The 12,005-nt window shown below is 40.8% G+C and overlaps 1 protein-coding gene across 2 annotated transcripts; it reads right to left on the bottom strand.

Moving 5' to 3' along the window:
• Positions 1–3: 3 nt before the first annotated feature.
• LOC147135289 (inactive phospholipid phosphatase 7-like) lies at positions 4–10,965 on the bottom strand. 2 transcript variants are annotated; one of them, XR_015089765.1, is made up of 3 exons: positions 9,854–10,965; positions 3,168–3,610; positions 4–44 (listed from the first exon to the last, which is right to left on the bottom strand). XR_015089765.1 is itself a non-coding variant. In XM_086052960.1 (2 exons), exons 1-2 carry the CDS (start codon positions 10,377–10,379, stop codon positions 3,222–3,224), a joined length of 915 nt encoding a protein of 304 aa, XP_085909086.1. In that variant the 5' UTR covers positions 10,380–10,960; the 3' UTR covers positions 2,046–3,221. The 2 variants fall into 2 exon arrangements, 1 of the variants encoding a protein (XP_085909086.1); XM_086052960.1 differs by lacking the exon at positions 4–44 and having other exon boundaries at positions 2,046–3,610; positions 9,854–10,960.
• Between the last annotated feature and the right edge of the window lie 1,040 nt (positions 10,966–12,005).

Below are 12,005 nucleotides of genomic sequence, written 5' to 3'. Positions count from 1 at the left end.
AGAGAGGAAGGGAAGGGAGGCTGCACAGGCGACGCTCTGTGCGTCTGACGTCAGCGGGCGACGTAAAGCTCCAGTCATTACGAGATCACGAAAAACATTTCATAAGGGACATTTTAAATGTAGTATTAGAGCAATATGCCCATTCTAATAATAATAGTAACAATAATGATAATTATAATAATTAGATTAATTTATACCGTAGCAATGTATACATTATGAATTATTTTGCTTTTTATGATTATTATACGATGATGATGATGATGATGATGATGATTGTTATTATTATTATTACTATGTAGCCTACTTACTTTAAATGACCCTCATGTAAAAAGGGGCCTTTAAATCATCATCATCATATATTATATACAATAATAATATACAATATAAAACTTATGTATACTTTGTTTATTAGTATTACAATTATTATTATTATTTAAAATTATTTAATCTATTCTTTCAAATACTTGTTTCACTAGTCAATGAATTTTTGCATTTTTTTAAAATCAGAGATGCAATTAAACCTTTCTCGATTTTTTTTTGCGCTGATCCCAAATCTGCCATTATTTTTTCATTAGCACACCACGTTTTAACAATAATAATAATAATGATAATAATAATATCATATGTACTATTTAGGAATTAAGAGATAGGTTCAGCAACAGGTGGATTTTTTTCCTGAAACGTCAGCTATAAATTAGAACACATGGTAAAATCTGTATTGCACAAGCTTTTCTAGGTCAAACTTAAAGAGGAAATCAACCCAAATCCATTTTTTTTCAAGAATATGTTCCCAGCAGGCCCACTAGTTGAAACACGGCATTCTGATTAATATTGTGTGTGTGGAATATGAGTTAAGCAGCGAAATCCACCCCTTTTTAGCCCTCTCCGGCGGCGGCCATTTTGTCACTTCTGTCGACTGAAAATGACATCACAACTGCTCAGGGCTCAGGTAACGACCAATCACGGCTCAGCTTCAGAAAACAGGTTAGCCGTGATTGGTCGTTACCTGAGCCCTGAGCAGTTGTGATGTCATTTTCAGTCGACAGAAGTGACTAAATGGTTGCCCCCTGAGATGGCTAAAAATGGGTGGATTAACACTTATTCAACAAATGCAATATTTATCAGAATGCTTTGTTTCAACTAGTGGGCTTGCATAGACCATATTCTTGAAAAAAATATATGTTTGGGTTAACTTCCTCTTTAAAAAATGAAAATAACTCACGTCCAATGGCACATCAGTTTCATAAACGGTGAAATGAGGTTAAAAATATAAATAAAAAATAAATAAAAAGAACGCGTGCGTCCGTGTCATTTCCACTAGAGGGAGACATTGTCCTATCTGATCTACGCTTGTGGTAAACCAAAACACGTGCCTTTTAGGCTAGGTGTGACCCTAGGTGTGAATCTAGCCTGGATGCGCAAGTTGCTCTTAGCAGCAGTTTCTCGCAGCAGCAGTAGTAGTAGTAACAGTACCAGCCAAGTAGGATGCAGTAGAGATATGAAGTCGAGAGTGACACGAGTAACGCTTTCCATCATGAAGATGCATGTGTAAAATCAGTCGAAATTGTAAAAGTGGATATTAATATTCTTTTTTTTAAGACTAAAAGCTTTGAGATGACTTGCTTGTTAGATCAAAATCACTAGGAACTATTTTAAGACGTTTTTCTTGCACCGGAAGTAAGACAATGTTCACAAATGAACAATTTTAACTTGATGCTAAGAATTAATATTCCTAAACAGTGCCAATGTGTTGCGAGCTATTCATATGCTCGAGACACAACAGTACATGAGTGTAGCGTCTCTGCGAGGACCAAAAACACACACAAAGATATTCAAGACACGAGCTTTACACGAGACCTTGATTTGGGGGGAGTGGGGGAATAGCACCATACGAGATGTGAATAGATTTTTTTTTTTAAGATGTGAATAGATGAGCGGTGAATTTTCTGTTCTGCTGTTACATAATCGTCATTTCCTGTCAGAGTGTCTAAATGTCGCCACACAGGAAACCTGCTCGTTGCGGCATCAGAAAGCACATTCGAAGACACGTTTCACAGATTTCCATCTGTGTTTATTGACAAGATGGGTCTGATAAAAACAGTAAAAACACATCATACCAGTATAGAACAAATTTCGTGTTTCAGGTCGTTTTGCTACATACAATCGTAATAAAAACAGCAGGTTTTTGGGCTTTATCTGAGAAAATATCGTTTCCCCCAAATATTTTATGCTAACATGCACTCTGGAACAGCAATTGTGGAACTTGGTTTTAAAATCAACAGCTTAGCCCTTCAGTGCATGAACACAATAGCCAAATAAGAATGAGTGAATGAAGGCACATGAATAAAACTAAAGAAAACATGAAGATTCTGATAGCAGATTGTGTGTTTTACAAATACAGTGCAAAGGAACATTGGAGCCAGACTGAAAAAAATAAGTACCCATGACTAAAGTCAGAATAAATAAATTGTGATATTACAAGAAAATAAGATGTAATTTTATGAGAGAAATGTCAGAATATTTTAAGAACAGAGTTTTAATATTAATAGAAAAAAGCCTTCATATTACAACGATAAAACCAAAATATTTCCATAATAAACTCATAATTTAGAATAACGCTGTCATTTTTAGGATAAAACGTCTTAATATTGTAAAAGGAAAACAAACAATTTTCTGCGACTGATGTTGTTAATGTTATGAAGATATAAGTCATTTTCCAACGTTATGAGACCCTGAACACACCCACATTTCACTCTAAATGATTGAAACTAAACGTTTTTTTTTTTATGCTGATTTAAAAAATGTCTAGTATTTTTCTAGCACATCAGTTTATGGAGATATTTTCATTTTTTCTCTTTAAGTTTGACCTATAAAAGCTTAAGCAATATGGATTTTACCATGTGTCAGAAATTTCACTTGTTGCTGAACCTAACACTTAACTCATGCAGGTATCACTATATTACAGATAGTATTATTGTTATATTATCAAGAAATACTGATGTGCTGGGGGGAAAAATGAGGGCAGATTCGGAAACAGAGCAAGAAAAATAATCTAGAAAAGTTAACTTGCATCCGAGATTTAAAAAATGTCGTAAAAATTTGTTGACCAGTATCCCGTATGAAATAAAAGCAACAGTACGTGTCTGTTTAAGGCCTTTCATGCAAACCTGCATTGAGAATGTGATAACTGCGACTGGTGAAGTCCTGGCGCGGCAGCGCAGTCAGGAGAAGGGGCTCCAGCTGAGGGTCCCGATGGAGATGAGAGTCTGGCACGTGTTGGATGACAGCCACACCGTCTCCATCAGGCCGAAGTGGAAGAGGCCCAGAGCGAAGCCGCACAGCACGTCCGTCAGATGGTGCCTGCCCAGCAGCACGCGCGACACCCCCACCAGGACGGCCCACAGCACCAGCAGGATACGCAGAGGCACAGCCAGAACCAAGTGAGACAGCAGAAACTTGGACACCATGGCCGCGCGGCTGGCGTGCGCCGCCGGAAAGGCGTACGCGTCCATGGCCACGCGGTCCAGGAAGCCCGGCGACATCTCCCACGGTCCTTTGCGCTTCACCAGGCGCTGCACGCCCGCCACCGTCAGTACGTCCACGATCAGCGCTACCGCAAAACAAACAAATACGTAGCTACCGATCTATATTTGAAATGATCACATTTTTGTACTTCAAGTTGGTGTAAACAATATGTAGCGGCTGCTTAACTTGTGACTTTCCCATGTTTAAATTAATGGAAATGACACTAACCCATTCCAGCCATCCCAAAAACCTTTTTTGTAGCCTTTTTTTTTTTTTCATATCAGAAACATGGTACTATGTGTACTGCACTGCACTCTATAAAACACGTACAGTTATAACAAATGGAATAAAGAATATTTGCATAATTTCATGCATTTATTCAATATGCCTCCTTCTTGGTCACCAAGGGGCAGTAAATACATACATAATAAATACACAAAGAAGACATTCACAATTACAGTAAGCTGCAGCAATATTTAGGGCTTGACTGCTGGGTTTTTTTAGGTCGATGCTGATTGTGATATTTGGCACAATAAAATGTTGATAACCAATTAATCAGTTAATTAATTAAAACATATAGAATGAATAAAATCACTTCTTTTTTGTTCCCTTAACACTGACAATTTAGTCTTTTAGTATTCATTTAACTTTGCATCAAGGAGGAAATTTGCAGATTTTTTTTTTGCTGACTTTGTTTTTGGTGGGGTGATGTTTGAATGTTATTGTCGTCTTGTTTTACAGTATAATGTGTAAAAAAAAAAAAAAAAAAAAATGAAAGTGCCCCTGCAGCTCTCCCACTATACTCCCCCCACACCCATATCTAGCTCCGCCAGTGGTATAATGTCCAGTGAAGTAAACATTTTTAGTGTACTTCATGTATTAAAGTAAACACATTCCAAGTACTTTATGTATGAAAACTACCAAAGGGAAGTAAAACTTTGTATCCGAGGTAAATACATTCAAGTATACAATAAGTCAATGTGCTTTATCCATTGAAGTAAAAGTATTCAGCGTAGCTACTTTATGCACATTCTGATTAATATTGCATTTGTGGGAGATAGGTTAAGCGACAAAATCCACCCATTTTTATCTAGCTCAGGGGGCGGCCATTTTGTCACTTCTGTCGACTAAAGATGGCATTTAAGTTGCTCAGGAATCAGATAATGACCAATTATGGCCCAGCTTCAGAAAACAGGTGAGGCATGATTGGTCTTTATCTGAGCCCTGAACAACTTTGATGTCATTTTCAGTCGACAGTGACAAAATGGCCGCCCCCTGAAGATGGCCAAAAGTGGGTGCATTTTGCTGCTTAACCTACCAGTATATTCCACAAACGCAATATTAATCAGAATGCCGTATTTCAACTAGTGGGCCTCCGTAGAACATATTCTGGAAAAAAAACATGTTTGGGTTGACTTCGTCTTGGAGTTAACATATGTGCATTAAAGTATTTAACTGAAGTATTCAATGTACTCCATATGCTGAAGAATTGTCAATGCACTTCCTGTTTTGAAGTTTAGTTAACATATACAATGCACTTCATGTCTTGAAATGAATGTATTCATTATTCAATGTCCTTTATGCTTCAGAGTAAATGTATTCAATGCCCTAATGCATGCATTGACAAAACGTGACCAAAGTGTGGATACTTGACATGACAAGTGAGACAAATGGAGGCGATTCAGCGCATGTAGCTTAGCAACATTAGCTTTGAGTGCACATAGCAGATGTTTCTTTTTTTAGCTGCACCAAAATATCGCAGTCAGTAAGCCTCATGGCCATGTTGAAAGTAGCCCGTCAGCTGTCTAACAGTTCAGCATCCATCCCACTACACACAGTCAGTCTGTATAAAGTACAGAACACACTCATTGGACACAACCTTAGGTACACCTGATGCTCCCATGTCATCCGTTACCATCCACATTTATGATAATTTGCTTAACCTAGTTTTCAAGAGGGAGCAAAAAAATATGAAGCGCCTTGGAAAGCGGTGGAAAATGGGCCATAAATACTACCCGATGCATATGCCAGAAGTTTGTCATTATGATTTATTTATTTATTTACTATTGTTTAATTAAAGAATGAATTAAAAGTCAAAAATGATTTCCTTGGTAGAGGTAATAATATGCTCGTTTATGTATTTACATGTCAACACTCAGGGTTCTATGCTAGCCATTTGTATGCGGCTCACTTCCCTTTTTATATTTATATTTTTAACCGTTTTAGTCATGCAATGCAAATGTAAAGAAACTTCCAAAGGGTGGTGTGCCTTTCTGACTTTGACATTTTCAACTTCAGCTCTTTAAATGTTTGTTTAAATGGCTGTTTACTGCCAGTTGAAGCCCAAGAAAACAAAGTTTCTTTAAAATTAATGGATCTTTACTGGATTGAATCATTGTAATTTGTAGGGGTGACCTGATCTGATATTTGTATCATATATCGGAATCGGTCAAAAAAACACTATCAGATTTTATTGGTCTACATCCCAAATCTCCGATATTAGCACAAGCAGTCCATTCCAGAGTCGGCTCCTGGTCTTGTATCCAGTAGCGTCTGGATCTAACATGCAGAGCCCTCCTGATCAAAACATCCACTCCAGTGAAGGAATTAAAGAAGCTCCGCTCTCAAATACTTTCGGCGTGTCCGCTGAATGCGAAAACATACCCTGCAGACTCCGTCAGGCAACTTTCTTGTGGCTTCACATTCCTACACATTTGAACTGCAAAAGTAGATCTGCTGAAAGCCTCTGCTGGTTGTAACATATCCCACCGGCTCGCTGCGGAACTTCTCTATACCAGGACAATGAGGCACTCGAAAGATGGTATCTCTCTGAGCGGCAAATGCTCGCAAACGTAGCAAATTATGGGATTTTGTCGGGGTTTGTAAAGGTTGCAACGATGTTCACGGACAGTTTTTACTTGTCGCAAACAGTTTTTCTTGCCGCGAAAAATTTTGACCCTGTTAAAAATGCCTTTCTTTTCCTGACGAAAACTCAAAATTCACTATGTTCGCAAGCGTCCGTCGTTCAGTGAGATCTCAAAGCGGCCTTGCCAGCGCGAAGTCCTTGTCAGCACGCTGGCTGTTAAGTCCGACTACCACCTCCTTGCTATTCCATCTCTCTGTGTGACATACATGCACTCGTGGCTGACAACGAGGCGCTCTAAAGCTGTGATTGTGCTGGATAACCACGGATGGCATCAAAGGAGCTCAAGTTATTATATATAGTGGGGGAGGGATTACTCATGCCAGATGCTGAAGTATGTCACTAGACACTATTTAAGCCACGCACTGCCACCCCCCCTCAAAAAAAAAAAATGTATTTGTATGTTTTTTGCAATTATCTTCAAATGTGTATAAAAGTATTTCGAAACAAATCTCTGAATTCATTTGACAGAGTCAGACTGACTTGTATTACTACAATAGATTACTTATTTCAGCACTTGTATGACTGAAAGGAATGTTTAAATTACCTGTCCAATAAATGCAGACCGCACAATGGTGACAGTTTGACCCTGAAAGAAATGAATTCTATTTCCATTACGGTATTCCCTATGAGTGAAAAAAGTGTTTTCAGGTGTTAATCTGCTCCGGCGGCAGCTTTGGTGCCAGCCTGCTTGTGTTCAGTGGATTTGGGCCCCTTAAACAAGCTTCCTACTGTGCAGTTTCACACACACAAAAAATGCAGCAAGGAGGATCAACACACTTTTATGTTCTCTTCATATACAAATATTGTCGCCTGACCCCATAGTTTTGTTTAGTTTGAAACGAAAGCAGTGGAGGTGATAAGGATGGGAACGAGCGCGTCAAGGTCTCCTCTCACAGTCACATCGTGGTGGTGTTTTTGTTGAGGTGGATAATAAGGAGTGTGTTGTCTTACGAGGAGCGCAATCATCTAAACATCTTGTTTTTCGGTGCTAATGAAAAAAATAACAATACAAGTAGTGGCGCAAAGTCCCAGACTGGCCTCCGATCACAGCGCCGTGTTGTTCCATTCAGCAGATTTGTCAAGCGTGCAGCTCACTAATCTGCTTTTGCCTCTCTATTATCAGAGCTGGGCAGTCGGTCCCTGGGCCGGACCGGTCGGGCCCTCCGGCCCGGCCAGATGCCCATTTTTGGGGCGGAGGGGTGACAAATTTTTTTGCTCGCGAGGCGGCCGAAGTTCATCTCAGCCTACAAAGTGAAAGGCTTCTTTCAAAACAACTCGTGTCCGGGAGTATATTACAAGCTGCACGCGCAGCACTCAAGTATGACACTGGCACATCATCCACTTTCCTACTTCCGTAAATACGCCGTAGCAAAACTGCTGTGTAATGGTTTGCTGGCATGCTTTTATTTTGAAGGCCGGGAAGTGTGAAGGAGGGGAAATGTGGAAAATAAGTAACTTGTTGAATGCTTGCAGACTTGTCGTCTGTTGGACCCAAATAATTATACAATACGACAAAACCAAAACCAGGGCTCGCAATGGAAGTAAGTACAGTACACGCAGCTGGGTAAGTATGTGAGTAAGTGCCGCGTTTGAAGCGTGTCCACAGCGGGTTTGAATAGTAAGTTAGCCAGCTAATTGTCTAATTGCTAAATAAACCTCTTCCATTAGCATCTCTCCCACATATCTTTATGATTATGGCCGGGGGGTCGCGGCCGGAAGGGTACCCAGGTCAAGGGTGGAGGGTTGCGGCCGGACGGGCAAAAAAGGGTCAAGTGCCTAGCTCTGTCTACTATAGAGGAGTGTTCGGGCCACATTAAGTGAAGGAATAATGATTACACTGGGAGAATAAGGGACACATGGAGAGTTGGAGTGTCATGAGAAAAAATGTCTTCATGAGAATAATGTACAATAGAATTGTAATCATGGATTGTCAATATCAAATATTTTTAGAGTCGATTATTCTGTCGATTAACCGAAATACAATGTTATTTTTGCATGAAAGTGTGTTGCAAAACCATTTTTTTCCCCAATTACTGTTGTTTATTAAGAAATTATTTATTTGCTGTTGTTTAGTGGTTTAAAAAAAAAGCAACAATTGAGTAATATCACACAAAAGGCTATTGATGTTGTACTCACCAACCTTTTGGAAACTGATTGAGTGACTGGTTTGGTCAGAGTTTTTCAAGGTAAAATCAGATATTTGATTGAACACAAAGGATAATCAGGCTACTTTGATGAAGGACTACAGAAGTCAACAAATAATTCCTGTTGAGAGGCTGACATCAGAGGATTTGGACAATTTAAGTCAAACAATGGCTCAAAACAATTACTTCAGTATCATAACAGTTGTTAATCAATTTGATGATCTATTAGTTGTTCATTAATTTTGACACCTGTAGTTGTAATATAACAAAAAAATTGCGTTGTAGCCACAATAAAGTCGTAATTTTACAAGAATAAAGCCAGAATAGTACAAGAAAAACAATTATGAGCATAAAGTCTGAGTATTAGCGCTAACGGCAGTGCGTTTAAAGTGATAGATAGGCGATTACTATTTGACAAAACGGTGGCTAGATGGACGACGGAAGGGTACCCCGGCTGCAGACAAAAGGCGATAAACGGACCGGCAAATTTTAGTAAAATGCGCTATTCTGGTAAAAACAACAACTGTCACAAACGCTATGAGCTGATTTCTGAATCTGAGCCGTAATTGGTCGTAGTGAGCAGTTATGATGTCATTTTCAGTTGACTGCCCCCAGAGATGGCTAAAAACGAGTCAATTTTGCTGCTTAACTTATATTCCAAAAACGCTAAATTAATCAGAATGCCGTGTTTCAACTAGTGGGCCTGCTGGGAACATGTTTTTGAAAAAATATATTTGGGTTGACTTCTGCTTTAAGTATCGGTGGCTGGTGTCGGCGCCCTCCATAAGTGCTTGATCCCTTAAAACAGGGGTGTCCAACGTCGATCCTCGGGGGCTCCTATCCAGCATTTTTTTTAGATGTCTCTCTCCACCGACACACCTGATTCAAATGATCAGAATCATTATCATACTCCTCAAAGCTTGATGATGACCTGATCAATTGAATCAGGTGTGTTGGAGGAGGGAGACATTTTAAAAATGCTGGATAGGGGCTATCGAGGAGCGGGGTTGGGCATCCCTGCCTTAAAATAAGGCCGGTATCGGCCCAATACTGATACTGAGTACCGGTACTTAATTATCCCTAGTTAAGAGCATGGTCACAGAACTTATTAGACTTGTATGTCAAGGTATCACTTGTATATTCAAGGTTGCTGTTAAGAGCCAACCTTCAATTCGGTAAATTCTCATTTTTCAACTTTTCGGCGAATAACGTGAGTTTACGGTGGCCAATGAGCGCGGCTGCCGCTGACGTCACTCACCCAGCAGCAGGTTGACGAGGACCTCCTGGCCGGCCAGGGTGTTGCTGCGCGTGAGGCACACGACGGTGCCGATGATCCAGGTGAGCCCGTGTCCAGTGAGCGCCAGCAGGTTGACCATGGAGCGGCAGCCGCCCCACGACGACCACGCGTAGGCACACACGCTCATGCGCTTGGACAGGCTGATGTCGATGGCGAGCAGCGAGCTCTTGGCGATGCCCTTGAACGACGGGTTGAGCTGCATGCAGTCCTCCTCGGGCAGCCGCTGCTGGCCCGGCTCGCCGCGCTTGCCGCCGTCCGCCTTGGCCGCGCCGTCGCCGGCTTCCTCGCTCGCCTGGCTCGCCTGGTTACGGATGGAACCGGAGCGCCTCGGTCCCGCTCCACCCGCGCCTCCCCCTCCTCCTGCGCCGCCACCGCGGTTTTCTGGGGCCCCCCCACCTCTCAGCGGCTGATTGAGCGACATGAACTCGGGTCTGTTCAGGACGCTGTTCCGTTCCCGAGCCCTGGGTCTCACGCTGGTTCCGGGCATGTTTTTGTTTGGACCTCTTCTCCGACCGACATGCAACGGTGAAAATGGCTAAAAATAACACCCTCCCCCGCTTTCCTCCCTTCCTCCTGTGCCCTTAACAGATATATTTAGAGCGGGCGGAATGTGCAGTGGCTATGCTCGTGCGTCGCGGAGGTAATCCGACCGGAGAGCGACACTTGACACCTGCACACGTAAAGCACTGTGCATCGCAGCACTGTTTACTTCCGGGTATGCGCCACAAGAACCAGCAAGAAAAAAACAATCGCGACCCCAACAATAGCAGAAAGAAAGGACAGAAAACGCGTGCGGTGAGGCGCCTCCTTTAAGAAAGTGACGTTGCAAAGCCGACTCCAGGTCAGATGCGTACCGGAAAGGACCAAAGGAAAGAAAGGAGTTCTCCAAGGTGCTTAACGAGAAACGTTGAAGAAGGCTTAAAGTGGTGATATTACAAGGGGAAAAAGTCTGAATGAAGAGATCAGAACATATTACTCCAGTCCTTAAAAAGGGGAAGTCTACCCAAACATATTTTTCAAGTCGAAACAAGGCAATATAATTAGTATTGCGTTTGTGGAAGATGAGTTAAGCAGCAAAATCCACCCATTTTTAGCCATCTCAGGGGACGGCCATTTTGTCACTTCTGTCGACTGAAAATGATATCACAGTTGCTCCGGGCTCAGGTAATGACCAATCACAGCTCACCTTTTTTCTGAAGTTGAACCATAATTGATTATTATCTGAGCCCTGAGGCTGTGTGATGTCATCTTCAGTCGACAGAAGTGACAAAATGGCCACCACCAGAGATGGCTGAAAACGGGTGGATTTTGTTGCTTAACTCATATTCCACAAACACAATATTAATCAGAATGCTGTGTTTCAACTAGTGGGCCTGCATAGAACATATTCTTCAAAAACTGTTTGGGTTGACTTCCGCTTTAAAGTATTACACGAGCTCCCAGTCAGATGTAGAATAGGTTTTAAAATTCTGCTACTGGTCTCTTTATCACTGATTGGTTTGGGTCCTGAAAACATTCATGAACATCTGATTGAATATACCTGTAGATGCAGTAGGGCTCTGAGGTCTGCAGACATTCGTCAATTAGTGGAGCCCAGAGTTCAAAGCAAACATGGTGATGAAGCATTTGGCTGTTTTGCTGCACGCAAATGAAATAATTTAAAGTGTCAAATGAAGTAAAGAGCCCTGAGTGTAAATGCTTTTAAATCAAAGTTAAACTCCCCCCATACCTTTGATAATTTTTTAAAAAACATTTACAAGTTAATTTCACAGTATAACTGTCTTTTAGTAATTTGAGAAACCTACTTTTATTTCTTTGCTTAACTTTTAAGATGTTTTAAATGTTTTTTAAAGTTTTGTGTTCATGTGTTTTACTGTTGTCAATGAATAAAGTCAAAATAATCCAAGAGAAAAGTAAACATTCTGGTCGGATCAATCGAAGAAAAAATGTGAATTCCTCAAGAATTAAATGAATAATTTGAAAAGATTAAAGCGGTACCTGAGGGGCCGGGGGGGGATATAAATCTATGAGATTTAAATATTAGATTTATGAGAAATGTTAAATATTTTTTTGTGAAAGTAAAGTGGCGACATTTACATGGGGAAAATGCCAC

The sequence above is a fragment of the Filicampus tigris genome, chromosome 15 (assembly GCF_054856515.1).
Source record: "Filicampus tigris isolate MCC_2025a chromosome 15, RoL_Ftig_1.0, whole genome shotgun sequence".
Taxonomy (NCBI): domain Eukaryota; kingdom Metazoa; phylum Chordata; class Actinopteri; order Syngnathiformes; family Syngnathidae; genus Filicampus; species Filicampus tigris.
Note: the sequence above shows the minus strand (reverse complement) of the source record. Positions and strands in the feature narration are given on the sequence as shown.

What these genes read in the sequence shown, in the direction of transcription:
- LOC147135289 (XM_086052960.1), bottom strand. Translation starts at nt 10,379, where the DNA reads ATGCCCGGAACCAGCGTGAGACCCAGGGCTCGGGAACGGAACAGCGTC. An exon ending in CCTCGTCAACCTGCTGCTGG is followed by an intron (nt 3,611 to 9,853) that starts GTGAGTGACGTC and finishes GTTTTGCGGTAG; the next exon opens with CGCTGATCGTGGACGTACTG.